Source organism: Mixophyes fleayi, chromosome 5 (assembly GCF_038048845.1).
Source record: "Mixophyes fleayi isolate aMixFle1 chromosome 5, aMixFle1.hap1, whole genome shotgun sequence".
Taxonomy (NCBI): domain Eukaryota; kingdom Metazoa; phylum Chordata; class Amphibia; order Anura; family Limnodynastidae; genus Mixophyes; species Mixophyes fleayi.
In genome coordinates, this window is record NC_134406.1 from 188349119 (window position 1) to 188368972 (window position 19854).

The following is a 19854-nucleotide window of genomic DNA, read 5'->3' on the forward strand; positions in this document are numbered from 1 at the left end:
AATAAATTACAAACATTGAGCCATTTACTAAAATGGTGTCTGTTTCTCACTTATCCTCTAAATGAAAGAGAATGCAAGGTATCTCCATTACAAAACATTGACAAATCAGTGGCTTAAAATCAATAAACACACAACACTTAATTTATGTACTTGACCTGGGCAGAAAAGAATATTCACATAGTGAGTCAGATATATGATTAACACAGACTATGCTTAATTACTGAATATTTTTCAGGGGAGGCACACATGTCCCAGCTAAGGCCTGGTAGTACATCAATGAAAGCCTTTAGTTTGGTCTATTTTAACATAAAACTCTAACAATCAGGCTTCATCATTATTTTTCTAAGTGCTATGGCTATAAACATTACATCTGATAATCTCAGCAGGGGCAGAGACAGCCCTTACAGCCTGATTTAAAAATTGCAGATTTGAAAGGTAAACATTGTTTAAAGTTCAAACTATCTGGTGCATGCATTTGTATATGTTTAGAAAAATGACCAAACAACAATTGTATTTTTAGGATGTTAGAGAATTTTAAAAGTGTGATATAAACCATATTAGAAAAAGATTTTACCTTGCAAATCAGTCTGAACCTGAAGTGGCCTGCCTCCATAGTTTCATGAGGGCTGGGGATCTATTGGATAAACATGATAAACATGCCACATGGGGGAAGTGCCAAAACACGTAAGAATCATCTTAATAGATATTAGATTGAAAAGCTTCACCCCCCCCCCCCTCCCTCCCCAACAAAAAAACAAAACAAATTGGGTTAAAATTTATAAGACAAATAACACACACATTTAAATGCACATTACATATGAAAATAGAGATGCACTGTTATTGTGGAACATAAAATATCTTACAAACACAAACATTTAAAATGTCCAGAAAAGAGTAAACTAAAATGTAACTCTCAATACAAATAAAAGACCACTATACAAAGCCTCACCAGAAAAATAGAGTCCTAACCAACTTCAAGTGTGCATGAAGCTGTCTTTTATAGTGGATTGTAATGAGACAAGTATATGCAGGTGTATGGCACACTATGGTATCAGATGACGAGATCTGATGCTGGGTCTATGCAACACTGGTTACGGAAATTTGTTATTTACTTTTATACTGATTAAAAAAATGTTTGCGTTTATTTCTGATTGCGAATTATTACTTTAGCATAGACTTTCATATTTTAATTTTTATAAAACAAAATATGATCCTTTATGTCTGTTACTAAGAAGGTGTGTGCAATTGTTCATTTAATTATGCTCATTAACACTTTAGGTTGTCACTAGTGCATGTGTTGTGTTTGTATGTTTGTTTCAATCTGAAATATGTCTTACTGGTTAGACAAATGAGCTGACAACAGTAGGGTCTTGAGTTTAAATCCAGAATCATGCCTGTATCTGTGTGAACTTTGTATATCCCCATCTTTCTGTGGGTTTACTCCAATGTGTTACTTATAGAAGAGTACGCTAGTATATGTTTTGGGGTTTGCTCTGTCTATTGCATTGTATCGTGCATGTATATTTATGTTTGCAAATTATTAGGAGTTAAACTAGCATCCACAGTTATTTACAATTCAAAATTACACAACACAGTTTTCATGTCTGACAACAAGAGAATGTGTGTGGGTAATTCTTTATTGTTTAACCCAGTGGTTCCCAAACTTTCTCAGTTCGAGGCACCCTTAAGGTCATCATAATTTTTCCAAGGCACCCCTAAGCCAAAATAATTACTTGGTAGTCCAGTTTTTAAGTAGTTGGGTCAAAATGACGTAAGATGTATTTAGGCCCCTTCACCATCACATTGTGCCCCTTCATCATATCACAGAGCCCCTTCACCATATTACTCTGTCCCCCTCTTTGCCATCTCCTACTCTGTGTTTCCTTCTTCGCATCTCTCTCTATCCCTCTCCTTCAGCGTCTCTCTTTATCCCCCTCCTTCAGCGTCTCTCTCTATCCCCCTCCTTCAGCGTCTCTCTCTGTCCCCCTCCTTCAGTGTCTCTCTCTCTGTCCCCCTCCTTGAGCGTCTCTCTCTGTCCCCCTCCTTGAGCGTCTCTCTCTCTGTCCCCCTCCTTGAGCGTCTCTCTCTGTCCCCCTCCTTGAGCGTCTCTCTCTGTCCCCCTTCAGTATCTCTCTTTGTCCCCCTTCAGTGTCTCTCTCTGTCCCCTTCAGCGTCTCTCTCTGTCCCCCTTCAGCGTCTCTCTCTGTCCCCCTTCAGTGTCTCTCTCTGTCCCCCTTCAGCGTCTCTCTCTGCCCCCCTTCAGCATGTCTCTCTGTCCCCCTTCAGCATGTATCTCTGTCCCCTTCAGCATGTCTCTCTGTCCCCCTTCAGCATGTCTCTCTGTCCCCCTTCAGCATGTCTCTCTGTCCCCCTTCAGTGTGTCTCTCTGTCCCCCTTCAGTGTGTCTCTCTGTCCCCCTTCAGCGTGTCTCTCTGTCCCCCTTCAGCGTGTCTCTCTGTCCCCCTTCAGCGTGTCTCTCTGTCCCCCTTCAGCGTGTCTCTCTGTCCCCCTTCAGCGTGTCTCTCTGTCCCCCTTCAGCATGTCTCTCTGTCCCCCTTCAGCATGTCTCTCTGTCCCCCTTCAGTGTCTCTCTCTGTCCCCCTTCAGCGTGTCTTTGTCTCCCTTCAGCGTGTCTCTCTCTGTCCCCCTTCAGCATCTCTGTCCCCCTTCAGCGTGTCTCTCTGTCCCCCTTCAGCGTGTCTCTCTGTCCCCCTTCAGCGTCTCTCTCTCTCTCTCTGTCCCTCTTCAGTGTCTCTCTCTGTCCCTCTTCAGCGTCTCTCTCTGTCCCCCTTCAGCGTGTCTTTGTCTCCCTTCAGCGTGTCTCTCTCTGTCCCCCTTCAGCATCTCTGTCCCCCTTCAGCGTGTCTCTCTGTCCCCCTTCAGCGTCTCTCTCTGTCCCCCTTCAGCGTCTCTCTCTGTCCCCCTTCAGCGTCTCTCTCTGTCCCCCTTCAGCGTCTCTCTCTGTCCCCCTTCAGCGTGTCTTTGTCTCCCTTCAGCGTGTCTCTCTCTGTCCCCCTTCAGCATCTCTGTCCCCCTTCAGCGTGTCTCTCTCTTTCCCCCTTCAGTGTCTCTCTGTCCCCCTTCAGTGTCTCTCTCTCTCTGTCCCTCTTCAGTGTCTCTCTCTGTCCCCCTTCAGCGTGTCTCTCTCTCTGTCCCCCTTCAGCGTGTCTCTCTCTCTGTCCCCCTTCAGCGTGTCTCTCTCTCTGTCCCCCTTCAGCGTGTCTCTCTCTCTGTCCCCCTTCAGCGTGTCTCTCTCTCTGTCCCCCTTCAGCGTGTCTCTCTCTCTGTCCCCCTTCAGCGTGTCTCTCTCTCTGTCCCCCTTCAGCGTGTCTCTCTCTCTGTCCCCCTTCAGCGTGTCTCTCTCTCTGTCCCCCTTCAGCGTGTCTCTCTCTCTGTCCCTCTTCAGCGTGTCTCTCTCTCTGTCCCTCTTCAGCGTGTCTCTCTCTCTGTCCCTCTTCAGCGTGTCTCTCTCTCTGTCCCTCTTCAGCGTGTCTCTCTCTCTGTCCCTCTTCAGCATGTCTCTCTCTGTCCCTCTTCAGCATCTCTGTCCCCCTTCAGCGTGTCTCTCTCTGTCCCCCTTCAGCATCTCTGTCCCCCTTCAGCGTGTCTCTCTCTGTCCCCCTTCAGCATCTCTGTCCCCCTTCAGCGTGTCTCTCTCTGTCCCCCTTCAGCGTGTCTCTCTCTGTCCCCCTTCAGCGTGTCTCTCTCTGTCCCCCTTCAGCGTGTCTTTGTCTCCCTTCAGCGTGTCTCTCTCTGTCCCCCTTCAGCATCTCTGTCCCCCTTCAGCGTGTCTCTCTCTGTCCCCCTTCAGCGTGTCTCTCTCTGTCCCCCTTCACTCTTCTTTACTTACCTTCTTTCCTGATGTCCTCTCTGCTGCTCTTCACTGAGGCTGATGAACGTGATGATGTCACACCCGGCAGTCAGTGAGGAGGAGGATCCGGCGCTGGATGATTGGTAAGTTTTGTTTTTTTTTCTCTTCTTTTTCCTGCTAGGGATCGCGGCACCCCAGGGAGCCGTGGCGCACACTTTGGGAACCGCAGGTTTAACCTTAAACCTTCATGTCAGTAGTAGGGTCTGTGTTGTGTTGTATGTTCTTTTGCACAACTATAAGCTTAGTTGATGGTTTATGTACTCACATTTATTTTAACCTAAGAGCTCTTTCAAACATGGTGCTTGACATTCAAGTCTATATAATGTATGTAATGCTCAATCAGCATGTTGCATTAGTGGTTAGACAATCCACTTTTCAACAGTAGGGTAATGAGTTTGATTCCTGACCCATTTTGTGGAATATGGCTATATTGCATGCTGAAATTTGTATGGTGCTTCAACAGCACCTGTTCCAAATAAAGTGAATCCAAACAAATAGAAAAAAACACAATTAAAAGGAAACTAAACTCCCCAAAAAAATATTTTATACATCAATGAATTTCCATAGCAAATTATTTAAACTGTGCATCTACCAAAGATTTAGGGGTATAATATTTCATTGTATAATTATTGACATTAATAAAAATTATAAAAGAAAAAAAGTTTGTTATGAGAGAAGTTCATGCTCAGCTTTTCGTTCTACTCTATATCATGCACATATTGCTTTCACTTGCCAGTTGGCTTAGTGGTTTAGACAATCCACCTTTCAACAAGGGGGATCTGAGTTTGAGTCCTCACTCACAACCTTATCTCTTTGGAATTGTAATATCCTCCCCATGTTTGTGTGGATTTCCTGTGTGTCCCTTATGCAAGAGTACGCTTGGTCTAAGTTCGCACAATTTATCCGAACAATTTTAACAAATTAAGCTGTCATGGCTTTCATATTTATTAGCGTATTATTAGCCATTTTTTACAAAAATCATAAAAGGTATAGGCTAAGTATTAGACACATCAACCACTTTACATTGCAAATTGTTGCAACTGTGCATCCATGATGGTTGGTTTTAAAAAAGAGTAAACATTGTTTAGTGTTTGATATAAATATAAAATAAAATAAAAAAAATATTTTTGAGTGAAATGTATTAAGTATTATATTGTGCATATTTAGTTGTGAGTGTTTCAAACGAACAATGCTTTTTGAACAGTTTGGTGGTGTTATTCAGTGCTGTTGCTATAGCTGCTTTGGACTTAAACATAACCCAGAGCTTCCTTAAGTTTAAGCAAGAAGTTAAGAAAAACCCTGAGTGTTTCTTTTTATCTATCCAACGGATCTTGATGTAAACGCTGGAGGTAAACGCCTACTCCGTATGATCTCCGCTCAATTTCTGCACATTCCCCTCCCTTTCCCAATCTTTTTTTCTTAAGTGTTGGGAGAACTTCTTAAGTGCAGTTAAAAAGGATTTTCATCTTAACTTAAGAAATTCTTAACTTACGCAACAAATTTTCCTTCTTATCCCCCTTTTCGGGGCATGCGCAGAGAAGATTTTCGTAAGATCCGCAAAAAACGGCAGATAAGATCAGTAATGAATCAGGCCCTATATTATTAACTATTATTAATTTTTTTTGTGCGTTTTTTTTTGCAAATATATAATCCACATAGACATTGGACTTGTCCTGCAGTGTCTTGTGTAGTAGAGCACAACAGACCTACAACAGACCAACAACAGACCTACACCAGAATTTATCAGCACACATATCTTCAGATCTGTTCCTTGTTGAATTCGGGCGAGTGCAGAGCCAATTTACATGCGTTTAAATTAAATGCACATTGCGCTAAGTATGCGTCTTGATGAATTAGGCCCTTTGTATAATCATGTTTTCCCCCCGGACATGACCGGACCGCTTTCCTTTGTTCCCTCTCTTCCCTCTTCTATCCTTCTCTCCCATGTTAAATTAAAAACCCTGGTTGTTAATCCCTTCAAGACATGTTAATGCCGGACACATTTCTTTTATCATCATTGATCGTAATTGATATTGATATTGTTGATATTATTGATATTGATACTTTTATCATATTGTTCGTAATATCATTATCCTTTCTTTTTTCTTGATTTGTGTCATTTGTATTTGCCACATTGTTCAACCTTGAAATCAATAAAATATAAAAAAAATAAAAAAACTCACTGCAGCTTCAGTTATAAAGCAGATTATTCAAATAACTCATTAACTTGTTTAGCTTCTTAAGCAAAGTCTTGCCGAGCCAGGCAGAAAATAGCTGAGATCGTGGTATGTATTCTTGAACTTCTATATCCTGCTTTCATTCTTTTACCTATAAAGTTAAATGTAGAAATCAATAGTTGTTTCCTTTAGTGATTTTCTTTCTGAGTTGTACAGTCGTAATTCATTGTTGTGGTAAAGTATATTGTAGGGAAGGACAGATATGTGAACTTTTATCTGGAAACAAACAAAAAAAAAAAGTACTCTATATAACTGGTGAGAATGACATGTACCAGGCATACTGGGCGTAGTATCTCATGCCTGTATGTGTTATCTCACACCTTATAGCAAATTTGGTCTGGTTTACTGTAAAATGCCGCACTATGGACCTTTGGCATTCATGTCACTGCATTATTAGGGAAGTGGAACCACATAACAGAATACTAGCTGCTGATGCAGTCGCAGTAGAGAAAATGAACATGTCATGCCACAAAGGTATATTGGACACAGGAACAGAAGGTGGACAATCCATGCATATAACAAATGACAAAAATGGTTAAAATTAAAATATTTTCTAATTTTGCTGTTCCTGCTCTGTCATCAAGGGGATCAAGTGCACTACACTTGTGCTGCTCCATTAGACTCTTAGTTAATCTATCCATTGGCTCATTATTAGACCCGATAAGTTATGAACACTCATTTCAGCTTGGTTTCCCAGCAAAATTTGTCCCAGTGGCAGCAGCTCCTTCCACCTATTCTCCCAGGGCCTGATTTTGAGTTAGGTGCAAAGCAAAGCAAAGGAGCAAATTTGCACCATGTTACAATGCAAAGGGTACAAATTGACTTATATTTTTGCACGCAAGGAAAATACTGGCTGTTTTTACATGTAGCACACAAATACTTGTGTGCTACATGTTGTTGATTAAAGCGTGTCTTTATTATATTGTAAATTGAAAGGATAGGATATTCAGTACATTTTTAAGATACAATGTAATAACAGGCTGGACTAAATATTGATTAGTGTTAAGGTGTATAGTATAATATAGTCTAATTTATGTGTGCCAGGCCAGTATATATAACATTGACCCTCTGAACTTATTAAAGATATTATTAATGCTTATCTAACTCCTTCAAGCTATATTCTGTATTAAAAACGGAATGTTAGTTGCATATATTGCAATACATGTTAAGCTGACTAAGTCACGTCTTCCCTTCTGGCCAGTCCACTACATATACATGAATTCAATCTAAATTTTAACATTATCGTTGCTATGCTTTTCAAGTGGGTTGAATCTTACCTGCAAACAGCTTTTAAATGCAAGTACTCCCCAAGCAACTGCAGCTATTAGACAACTAAGGGATCATCTGACACAAGTTGGATAGGGAGGGAAGCTAGAATAAGTGTTCACAAAACAAAATTTTAACCAAAAAGTCTAGAGGGTGTTGTGCTCTATCACAAGAATTTAATGAATTTAAAGAAATTAAACTAAAACTGGGGTGCAGAAGGAGTGTGATCGCATTGTGCAAACAAAAGACATTGATCCACTGTACTTCCCAAACATATTATTATTGCTATTGCAGCTACCTCAAGATGTACTCTGGCCAATCCCACACTAAATATCAACATGAATTCAATCTGTATTCTTATCTGCACGTAGCTTTAAAGGCAAGTACTCCCCAAGCAATTGCAACTATTAGACAACTAAGGCCAGGTACATACTACAGAATTTTCCGACCAATAGTGTACACACTATACACGACTTACCTTCTGATCTGGGCTATTCATCTGGTCCAAGAGCAGTGAAGTCGGTCATTCCTGTTACATTTATTATAACACACAAAATAAACTTTTGACTTGTCCACAATGTCATTATAAATTTCGTTAGCTTCTACGACTCTGAAACAAAATATCTAATCTCAAACGAACTGATAAATTAATCCACCTACAGCACTCTCTACATTTAACAACACAGACAAAGTAACAGGTTATTTCTGTTTCTCTGGGCAGAGAGTCGTGTGAGTACATACACACTGCAGAATCTGAAAGGAGGTTAGAACGAAATTTTTAAACAGAACAAGCAATCAAATGAAACGATGATTGATACTTTGGAACGACCGTCGTTCATTGTGCAAGTATACACACTAATGCGATATCGGGTCAAACGTTGTTTATTAGGTGTTTGGCTGAAAAATCTGTAGTGTGTATCTAGCCTAAGGAATCACCTGACACAATTTGGATAGGCAGGGGAACTAATATATATATATAAATCTATTACACAAACCACCACATCATTAACCCCTGTCCCCACAAGCATTTGGCTGGTGTTGAAATTAACTCTGGGCTCTTCAGTTGTCCTTCACATTTTTTCTATATATGCATTTCTGCGGATATAGTCATTTTAAAGTAGTGAATCATGTATTTATTGATCTGAATTAATTATCAATTTATTTGAATTCACATTGGATTCTAATTTCCCTGACAAATATATATATATATATATATATATATATATATATATATATATATATATATATATATATATTCACAGATCTGTGATATGTCTTGTTAAGTTGCAGTTCTGTGGTATTCATTGATTTAATTTACCTGGTTTACAATCATGACTATAGTGTTAATCAGATTTTTGATAACTAGTTTTCAAAAGGTTTTACTTACGTTATGCTGCCTCCATTCACACCCTAATACTGCTAATACCCTACTGCTAATTATGTCCCACTGTAATAGTCTGTGTTTAAACTTCAGAATATCTATTTTGTAGAAGAAATGGAGGAACTCCCTTATGCTCTGCTATCACACAGTGGAGGGCTGAAAGGATTTCCCCAAAAATATGAATCCATTGTAAAGCAACACTTTCAAATTGTGTATCTGGAGGAGTTTGCCAATGACAAGAAGGTATATGCTCCAAAGATACAGGCTGTCTTGCTGTGGTGGCACCTGCCTGTAGTGGATCGAGAACTCTTGGAATCTCTTCCAAACCTTAAAGTCATAGCGAGCTCTGGAGCAGGGGTGGATCACCTGGACCTAAAGATTATATCAAGTTATGGTATAAAGGTCACCAATACACCACGTGTGGGAGATGACGCAACAGCAGATACGGGAATGGCTCTAATGCTGGCATCTGCTAAAAATGTAGTAGAAGGTAAGTTATATGCAGTATATAATGTAAAAATAAAGGGATAAACCGCGCTTCCTAGATGTATTATGCTGCCTGTAGATGGAAATACCTGGTGGAAAAAGGGTGGGATCCCTTCCCCTTTGTAAACAGATAGAACAAAATGGTATAACCTGGCGCAAAAATGGAATAGAGCACAGATATAAATGTACCAGAAAAGGGTTTATTGACGTATCACAAATAAAGTCCCAGGGAATAATGTCTTTTTGGGTGAAAATAAACCTCAATATTAAAAACCAAATTGGTTGTAATCAGTCCACTTCCAATTTTCCAACTTGGTGGAAAATAGAAAAAACAGACCAATAGAAGAATGTGGTAGATGGATAAAAACAATGATATAGATGACCAGATAATAAAATACAGAACAAAGTCCTGAATAAAATGTCAGATAAAAACAATGATATCCATAACACAAAAATACTGTGAACCAGCTCAGTCTGCAACTGAAAGCTTTCAGAAAATGCAAGGGTAATTGAAAAAACAGTCCATAGAGAAAAACAAAAATAGAATAGAAAAAGTAAAAACTGACCTCCGTTTTGGAAGAAGTTTGTAGATGTAGGTCCAGCGATGTGCAATCCTCATTTGTATCCGTGGTAATTCAGAGGTCCTGCTCTTACAGAAAGGGAGTTCCCATCCACCCTTCTCTAGGTCCTGGCAGATGAAAAGTTTGCGCTGGCGTTGCAAGGTCTTCTGCGCATGCGCAGACACACGATGGCATCTAACTGAGGACATAGTATATCCACTCTAGTTCTCCTATGAGATGTGGAACAAAGAGAAACGCCCATTGGAATGGGTGTAACCAATCATTGAACAAGCACCTCTATAAGAGGCAGGACATTTCTTACTACCTACATCCCTGAGGAAGATCATTGCGAGCGAAACGCGTAGGTTAAAGGACATATTTATTGGTTTGCTAGCATTACCACTTTTTCACATTACATCCTACTTCATCGTGTGTCTGCGCATGCGCAGAAGACCTTGCAACACCAGCGCGAACAATAAGACATTATTGCCTGGGACTTTATTTGTGACACGACAATAAACCCTTTTCTGGTACATTTATATCTGTGCTCTATTCCATTTTTGCGCCAGGTTATACCATTTTGTTCTATCTATATGCAGTATATATACTACAAGTTTCAGAAATAATAACTGCACCATTTGTATAGTTTTCATAGAATCTTGCAGCAAATATTTAAATATGCCTGTACTCAATGCATGTCCAAAATATATAAAGAGATATCCAAACATTTTATTTTGTTTATATAGACATATGTCACATGTCCCGTTCATATGACCAGACTAGGTAATACATGTAGATGTATGGGTTGTGGTTATATAATCTGTAACATTTGGCCTGCCTGAAATCTGCACATTCTTTTCAGAAGCTTGCAGTTAACCGTTAGATCAGTGATGGACAACCTGAAACACTTCAAAGGCCGTATGGAGCGTCCCTCTAACCTTAAAAAGGGCCGCACATTACTCTTAATCCCAGTAATAAGTTAAAACAATAAATTTAATCAAACATCTCTTTCTGTAATAACAAGCCAGCAGGCATATTAAACAAGTGTTACAATAAACAAATCTGACAATAATGCAGGGAGGAGCTGGGAGCCACAGATGAAGGCCACCTGTTACCTATCACTGCGTTCGACAGTAGCTAGACAGTAGACTCTACGCAAAAGCCGGTATGTAGGCCAATAACAAAATATCTGTGCAGATTGTTGGATGCATTAGCACCAAAACCTGCTGCATGTAGGTAAGTTACTTGTACAGAGCCCAGCATCCAAATGCACACAAAACCATGTGACCCTAAAGCACACTTTAAATACTATAATTTCAGTGCATGCATAGTTGCCATATATCCTTATTTTACAATAACAGTCCTAGTTTTTAAACATCTGTCCCTGGAAATGTCCATTTTTTTAAGCATTGACCAACTGCATTTCTATAATTCTGCATTAGATTGTTACCATCTATGCTTATTTTCTAGGTTTTAGAAGTTGACATTTATTTAAATTAGTATTAAGAATACAATGGTCCAAGGGGCCAAGATAATATCAACATGGTTTGACTTGAGTTTCAGTAAAACATTTTATAAAGGATATTCCTAGAAGTATTTTAGGCAGGAAATTTAAAGCTTAAATCTCCCACCCTAGACTCAGCAACAGTAATAATAACCAGTCACTGCTGTCCCTTGAAGCTATCAGAGACGATCGGAGCCACAGCTGGAAAGAAAGTATCATGGCTGTGGGAAAATCGGTCCTCCAAGGATGATGTGTCCTATAGTCCAAGCACCCCAGATTTATGTTCCCAATCCAAGTCCAGGAGCCCAAAGTTCTTGCTAGACTAGTGGAGGTGAGATCACAGAGACTGATCATACTCCAGTTAGCTCAATGGAGTGTGGTATTGAAGTAATTGACTCAGCGGAAAGAGACAATTGTATGGTCTAAAAGGCCACTACAAAATATGTGGAGGCACCTGCAGTCAGTGCAAGTGGGACCTGTGCACGGAGAAGGACTAAGAGACACGAGAGGCCTTAATCACTGTAGTGAGTCCCCACCTTCTTGGTCCTGCTGTAGTACTGTACGGTAGCACTGCCAAAGTAAAAGTGGCAAATGGACTACAAAGAGAAGTACCCCATGGCAAGGGTATGTATTGTTTCAGGAGCTGCACAAGCATTACCTAGCCTAGAGGAACAGATCCAATCTACTAGATAATAATCATTAGGAGCTATTACAGCATTAATCAGCCCAGAGAAAAAAGTTCAAGCTGCTAGATCTTCAGGACCCAGCCAGCACTTTGCCTCCTGATAGACAGTATTCCTCAGCAATGCAGATTATGTTGTTTCCAGCCATTCTGATCTTGTGGAGTTGTCTAATGATGCTCCTGTCCATTGTAGCTTGCCATTTCCAGCAGTGAGTTGTGATGACTCTCATGACCTCCCTAGGACTAACCCCATCCAGACTAACCCCATCCTGACTAGTCCTAGTAGCCCAAATGTAGACCCCCATGTAGAGTGTCCCAACACAGTAGAGAGTGAGGGCTGCAGGAAAGAATTTAGGGAAGCTCCACTTTCTGATCCATTTTTGGAAGGCATGAGGTGTCAAGTCGGCAGCAACCTTTAATGGATGGAGATGGGGAGTGTGATCTAGTAGAAACCGTTGTTGTCGAAACTGAAGTGCCCGATGCAGAAATTTTTCTAACCTGGATTGTCAGATGATGTCTGGATCTTTTGTAAGTCCTGGTTGGGTACCAATTATCGGCTGTAGTAAATCCGACTGCAGTTTGAGTGATAGGAGAAGTGTGATTTTCAGGTGTCCGACCTGGAGGGGAGAACGACTGCTTGAAATGACACTTACAAACAATTCTGCAGAATGAACATCCTGGCACCTGCAAATCACGTCAGGTTAAAGTTCGACCTAGACATTCTCGCTATTGAGGTGGTCAGTTAAGGAAGCGCCGCCTCTACAATGTTTAGTGTACATTGATTAGGGCTCCCATCATTTTCAACCAAATAATTTCCTATGTAACTTAAAGTTTCTTTTGTCTGCAATTTTTACCTGATGCTTCTTGTTAATCTGGGGCCAAAAGGAATTATATGAAAATGAACATTGACATATCCAACAATTTCTTTGTATATAAGCCTGTGGTTTTTTGCATTTGTTAATGTAATATTAAAAGAACAAAACAGGCATAATTTACAACTACAGTAAATATAAGGAAAACTTAGTGTACGCAAATGTTCAGATATCAAGCTAAATTAATGAGACGTGTATAGATCAGTATTGTGATAAACGAACACTGCATTATATACCACATGTTTATTTCATAAAATAGATCTAAAAACTAAAGCCATAAACCTATAGATAGGCAACTTATACAGACATACTGTATATCCGTCATCATCATCAACACTTATTTATATAGCGCCAGCAAATTCCGTAGCGCTTTACAATTGGGAACAAACATTAATAAGACAATACTGGGTAATCCATACAGACAAAGAGGTAAGAGAACCCTGCTCGCAAGCTTACAATCTATAGATCCGTTATGATTGGATATATGAGTACTGTAAAAGGGCAAGATGTTAGGTGTACATAGACAGGATCAAGATAATATTGCTGTAAAGTCCTTTGTAGTAGAACCTCAACGAAGGACTCTGTGAAGTAAACTTAGTCGCATAGAAGAATTTGGAATTCCGTCCAAAATTGGTGAAACAGAAAATAAACTATACTTTTGATATGATTGTAAGTTATCTTTAAATAAAAAACTAAGTAAACCATTATTTTATCACTGTTATGCTTCCTATTTTATTTATTATTTATTTCCTTGACAACATTGTACTTAAAGCAACTTAATATTTCAGTCACAAGACATATCGATATCACCACATATGGCTTCAAAATACACACAACATATTGAATCATTACTGGGCATGCTTATAAATCTGCTTGTGTGTGCAGTTCTCTTCTGACTTCACTAACAGGCCTTTGTGTGATCCGGGCACTCAGTTCAAGCATCAATGTTTGGATCTAGTTCAATATGTGTGGCCAAATTTAATAGCGATCCTATTGCTTGCCAATCAGACAGAAAGGCATGATCCACTATTAGGTGGCCAGCATTTGGTCAGAGACACACACGGCAGGGTTAAGTTCTTGTAAAATATTTGTATTCAACTCAGACAAGCTATATTTTATTTTACAGGGAACAGAATTTCGTGTTCACCGGATACCAAAGCCTTTGATTTCAACTGGGTGGGTGATGACATCACAGAGGCCACACTGGGCATCATTGGAATGGGAAGCATCGGCTACAGCATAGCTCAGCGAGCCAAAGCTTTCAGAATGAAAATTCTTTACCACAATAGAAATAGGAGGTAAAGGCAACTTAATACCCTAATATCATTTTATATATATAAAGAATTTGGGTCATTTTTAATTGATAAGTGAAAAACAAAAATACTATGAGTCTGGGGAGGGATTATTTCACTCTTTTCATTACAACATTAGTCTTATAATATACACTGATCAGCCAAAATATTAGAACCACATGACTAATATTTTGTAGACCCCCTCGTGCCGCCAAAACAGCTCTGACCCCTTGAGTCATGGACTCCACTAGACTCCACTAGACCTCTGAAGGAGCTCTGTGGTATCTGGCATCAAGATGTTAGCAGCAGATCCTTTAGGTCATAAGGATGCAAAGTGGAGCCTCCATGGCTCGAACTAGTTTATCCAGCACATTCCACAGATACTTCATCGGCTTGAGATCTGGGGAATTTGGAGGCCAAGTCAACACCTTGAACTCTTTGTCATGTTCCTCAAACCATTCCTGAACAAATTTTGCAGTGTCAGGGCGCATTATCCTGCTAAAAGAGGCCACTGCCATCAGGGAATACCGTTGCCATAAAGGGATGTACTTGGTCTGTGTCATGATGACTCTTGTGGATGTCACTGACTGATCTTGGCGCAACTAAACAGGGAGGTGCGGAGACTAATGGGCACCCCTGGTATTCACCAGGGACCCACGCAAGGAGGTATGTACTTAGCTGCATGAGGTGCGCAGATCGCGGTTCTCCAAGTTAGTTAGCAGTGCAGCTGAAGAGAAAAGGGATGGTCGTAGAGGCCGGGTCAAGTATCAAACGATAGTGCAGTACACAAGGGCGATCCAGAGGGTAGGTCAGAAGCAAGCCAGCGGTCAGAATCTAGATAACAGCAGAACCAAATCGCAGGACAAGATAGTGGTCAGGAACAAGCCAGGAAACAGAAACGAATGAAGCAAATAACAGGAGCAAGGGAACAGGATACAGAACGCTGGAGCTGGTAAAACCAATACTCTGGCATCAGACTATAGGAAGGAGGTGTCTTAAATGCTCTAATGCGGCCCCTGATTGGGCGGCAATGAATGCAGGGGAAAGATGCGTCCCGTTGCCTAGCAACGGGATGTGGAACTACTGCACATACGCGTGCAGCGAAACCCGGAAGTACGTCCCTTTGCTAGACAATGGGACCCGACATAGCATAGGAGGAAGGCGTCCGTCCCCGGCACATAAGGACAGTGCGGCGACGGCACCTGACAGTCTGCAACAATGGTTAGGTAGGTGGTATGTGTCACAGTAACATTACCAGCTGAACACTGCCTCTACCAGCTTGCCTTCTTCCCATAGTGCATCCTGGTGCCATCTTTTCCCCATGTAAACGACGCACACACACTCGGCCGGCCACATGATTTAAAAGAAAACATGATTCATCAAACCAGACCACCTTCTTCCACTGCTCCATGGTCCACTTCTGGTGTTCAAGTGAACATTGTAGGTGCTTCCGGCAGTGGACAGGGGTCAGCAGGGCACTCTTAACTGGTCTGCATATGCAGCAAGCTACAATGCACGTGTGCTCTGACACCTTTCTATCATAGCCAGCATTAACTTTTCAGCAATTTGTGCTACAGTAGCTCTTCTGTGGGATTGGATCGCACAAGATAGCTTTCGCTCCCCATATGCATCATTGAGCCTTGGGCACCCATAACCCAATCGCTGATTTACCGGTTGTCCTTTCTTGTAGCCCTTTTGGTAGGTACTGACCCCTGCATATTGGGAACACAATACAAGACCTGCTGTTTTGGAGATGCTCTGATCCAGTCATCAAGCCATCTCAATTTGGCCCTTGTCAAAGTCACTCAGATCCTTACGCTTGCCCATTTTTACAGCTTCCAAAACTGGCTGTTTGCTTCCTTAGATAATGTTATTCACTTCACTTGTCACTGGTTTTAATGTTGTGACTGATTGTTGTAAATGTTTTTCATATGTCTATGCATCATATATTATGTATAATGCTCACACAAATGTACTGGAATTATTTTTTAAAATAGAAGTCTGGAAGAAGAAATGGCGGTAGATGCTGAATACTGCAGCAACATGTCCGATTTGCTTCAGCAAGCTGATTTTGTTATGGTCGTTGTCAAGCTGACACCAGACACCCACAAATTCATTGGACGAGAGCAGCTTCATCTGATGAAGTCCACAGCCACCCTTATCAACATCAGTAGAGGTATAGAATTAAATTGCATCTAAGAATACATTCTTAGTTTGTTGTCAGGACTTGAGATGCTATAAAATTTCAAAAGCAAATTTAAAATGCATTTCAATGAAATCAAAATATTGAGCTTTTTAAGTATTGATCATGACCAAAAATGGTCATCTTTCGAACAAACATATGAATATGATAATTATTTCCCCCAACCCCCAAATAAAAAATGATTGATAATTATATTACAACTCTTTATTGCAGGTCAAGTAATTGATCAGGATAGCTTGGTAGATGCCCTTAAACAAGGCATCATCAAGGGTGCTGCTCTAGATGTCACCTATCCAGAACCTTTGCCAAGGTAAGATAGAGAAGTACTGCCTATAATTTACAATGTAAAAAAATGCCCTAAGAACACAGCTGTAAATGCATGGGTTAGCGCATTAAGATGTTGCTACTGCGGGCTCACATATTTTGCTGAATGCGGACTAAACCCAGTGATGCATGCACTTGATATTGCACCTAAATCTTAAAATTAGATTTTATGTTGTGGGTCAAGATCTTTTCATGAACTTCACGGGGCGGAGAATGCACATTTAGAGGTTATTCCCAGTTTACCGGGTGTCCAGAGTCTGTGTGACACTGCAATATGCTTAATTTTTACATGTCCTCTGAGGAGGCAGTGATCTTGTGTCAGCTATTACATTCAGTCAGACGTCGTTTGTACTAACTAGGTACATTTAATATGCGAAACAAGTACCAGTTCGATTAATGTACAAAAATGTGGCATATTAAATAAAGACAATTCTAATGCCCCCTTAAAGTGGATGGACCCCCTTGTGCCCGATTGTACTATATTGTGATTGACGAGGAGAAACTATAATATCAGAAATTATTCAAAACCTTAATTGTGGTCATTTTAAATTTTTCCTAATATGCATCACAGATCACAATACTGCAGATAGTAATACAAAGCCATTTGAATGCTGGTGTACAGTACTAGTGCAAATCTGCAGATCTTATTTAAATGAGCTATTAGAGGTGGAAAAGGTGCACAGAGATGGAGTAAAACAGGCATCATCCTATATTTTTAAAGGCATGCAATTTACACCTTTCAGTTGCACTTAGCCGACAAAGTGATCCCTGAAATGAAGTGATGGGGTTTCGTCCCAGGGGACCCACAGGTTTGCGGCCCACAGAAATGGTCTCCCTGGGCAGCATCTAAATATAAAGAACTACAAGACAGACATTGTGGTCAATGCACAAGCCCATGTCAGAGAAGGCAGAAAGGTCAGTATCAGAAGGTCTGACAGAAAACTGCTCAACAAAAACAATATCAACACAACCAGGCACCAGATAAATCTGAGCCAAAAAACAAAAGAAGTACCTGACATTACTGGTATGTGCCTGGACTCATACGTCAATGATATGTGCAAAGTTGTAATTTTATGAAGGTATTTCCAAAGCCAGTGAAGTGCACCTTGAAATGCTTAGGGAGTGCAATTAGCCAAACTTGTGTGTGTGCAGGTCCAACTTGTTTATGGTTTATAAATGTATCTTATAGTGTTTTGTACATCTCTTCTTGATGAGTAATGATGTAATATACGTACTTCAAAAGTCAAGATTAGTATTCAGCTATAACAATTTGTGAATGTCATAAAACTACTACCTTTTGCTCTTGCAGTATTATTAGTTTAACATTTTGTGCCTTTTTATCTTTCAGAAATCATCCTTTGTTGACAATGAAGAATGTAATTTTGACTCCACATATAGGAAACGCCACAGATAAAACAAGGAGAAAAGTTGCAGAAAAAATTGTAAGAAATGCAGCTGACATCCTAAGAGGCCTGCCTGTACCAGATATAGTGACAGCACCATAGTTACAATATAATCTATTTACACAACATATGTGCATACATGGTTTAGGATTAGTATAATAGTAAACAAAAAAAAGAGGCACTCCTCCAGTCTTAGAACCAAAAGATGTGATCCTTTTATGTTAAAAATGTATAATGATGATGCTAGTCATTCTGGTGTCTTAGTTAACAATAGAAATGACACGCTTATAGCCTCTAAGGGAATATATGAAGATTACAGTTTCTATATCCATCTCCTCTCTGTTCTCACTATTGACCAGAGAATGGAGGACAGATGGATACTTGCATTCTGCTGCCCGGGGTAAGCACTTTACATATACATAATGATGTCTGAAAGAGGACAGAAAAGTCATGCTCTACTTTCTCCGCTCCTGCTCCTACATCCACCACTATAAAGCACCCATGTCCAGTGTCGGCCCATCTCTGTACTGAGATTACTGTCCTCTACGCAAGTATCCATGTCACCTCCATTCTTCCGTCAAAAAAACATAATAGAGGGAAGAAATGTACAAGTGCACATGTCTGAAAGCTGCCCAAATAAATTGCAATATCGTTGCAAAGACTTATTTGCCAAACAACTTCCCATACATGCTCCTCTCGCTTTTTGGTTGTCTGTTCATGGTCATCCACACCAAAATAGATGCTAGAATTTTGATCATGTGATCATGATAGTTTGTGTGGCCTGGGCAAAGCACTTTAGCTGTACGGATTCCCCAAGGCTGTGTGCGTACTTTCATCAAAAGCCGATACTGTGCAGGCATCCTAATGAGGGTTTGCACAATAGGAAGCTATTGGTCTGCATAGTCACTTTTCCCAGCCTTTAATGTGACTCGGCTGGGGTCATGGATGGGGCCAGAGCCCCATCCACCCCCACCATAATCTGCCAATGCCTGACCCCTTTCCCACCCTTTCTTGACGCCCCTGTGTGTAGCACATTAATTTTCTGTTGTTGGCCAATTTAATAAAAAAAAAAAAAATCAACTATGCTGATCCACAAAATCTGAACTTATGTTCCAAGTATACAATCCTGTGCAATTTTATAATTATTAGATACACTGACAAGAGACAAACATTAGCTTAGATTAGGGCAGCAATAAATATTACATAAATATATATATAAAAGCATTTCCTACATGTAGCCAACTTCCTAAGGTAGAGAACACTACTGCACCATCAGCATGTCACAGATGTTTCTACCGAATGACAAAATAAACTGATCTGAAAAATAAAACTGCATTTGTTTTGCATTCTTGCTTGTATATTTTGATTTCTTTTTCCATTTTTTTTTATATTTCACATACACTGTGAATTAAACTTGAGATTAAAAAAAGTAAAAAATTAAATATACAAAAGTTTAATCAGAACAAAAAGAAAAAAATCAGATTAGGAACTGAAGCCCTTGCCCTGTTGTACTTCCATTTTATGATTTAGTAACAGTCAGGAAATAATAGCAAGCCTGCTTTAAGACATTAATGGGTCCAGGACAAAGGCCACACTTGGCAAAATACTGCTTGATTATGGCTTGGACCAATGTTATATATAACAATTGGTTCAATTCTTCATCAAGCTATTGCTATTACTAAACAAGACTATGGTAAATCGTTTCAGGTAGTATTTAATAAAAAAAAATATTACATGGTTATTGCAGGAGTAGTTTACTAAACAACCAACAGC

At 40.1% G+C, this 19854-nt stretch overlaps 1 protein-coding gene across 1 annotated transcript in view; it reads left to right on the forward strand.

Annotated features, from left to right (window-relative positions):
- The window catches only part of LOC142157795 (glyoxylate/hydroxypyruvate reductase B-like), a 40453-nt gene extending 21058 nt beyond the window's left edge, over positions 1-19395 (forward strand). The window contains exons 3-7 of the mRNA XM_075211335.1: positions 8865-9245; positions 13986-14157; positions 16149-16327; positions 16568-16664; positions 18027-19395. Coding sequence (XP_075067436.1) covers positions 8865-9245; positions 13986-14157; positions 16149-16327; positions 16568-16664; positions 18027-18183 — 986 coding nt within the window. The 3' untranslated portion in view covers positions 18184-19395. The remainder of the gene's footprint in view (positions 1-8864; positions 9246-13985; positions 14158-16148; positions 16328-16567; positions 16665-18026) is intronic.
- Positions 19396-19854: the final 459 nt, after the last annotated feature.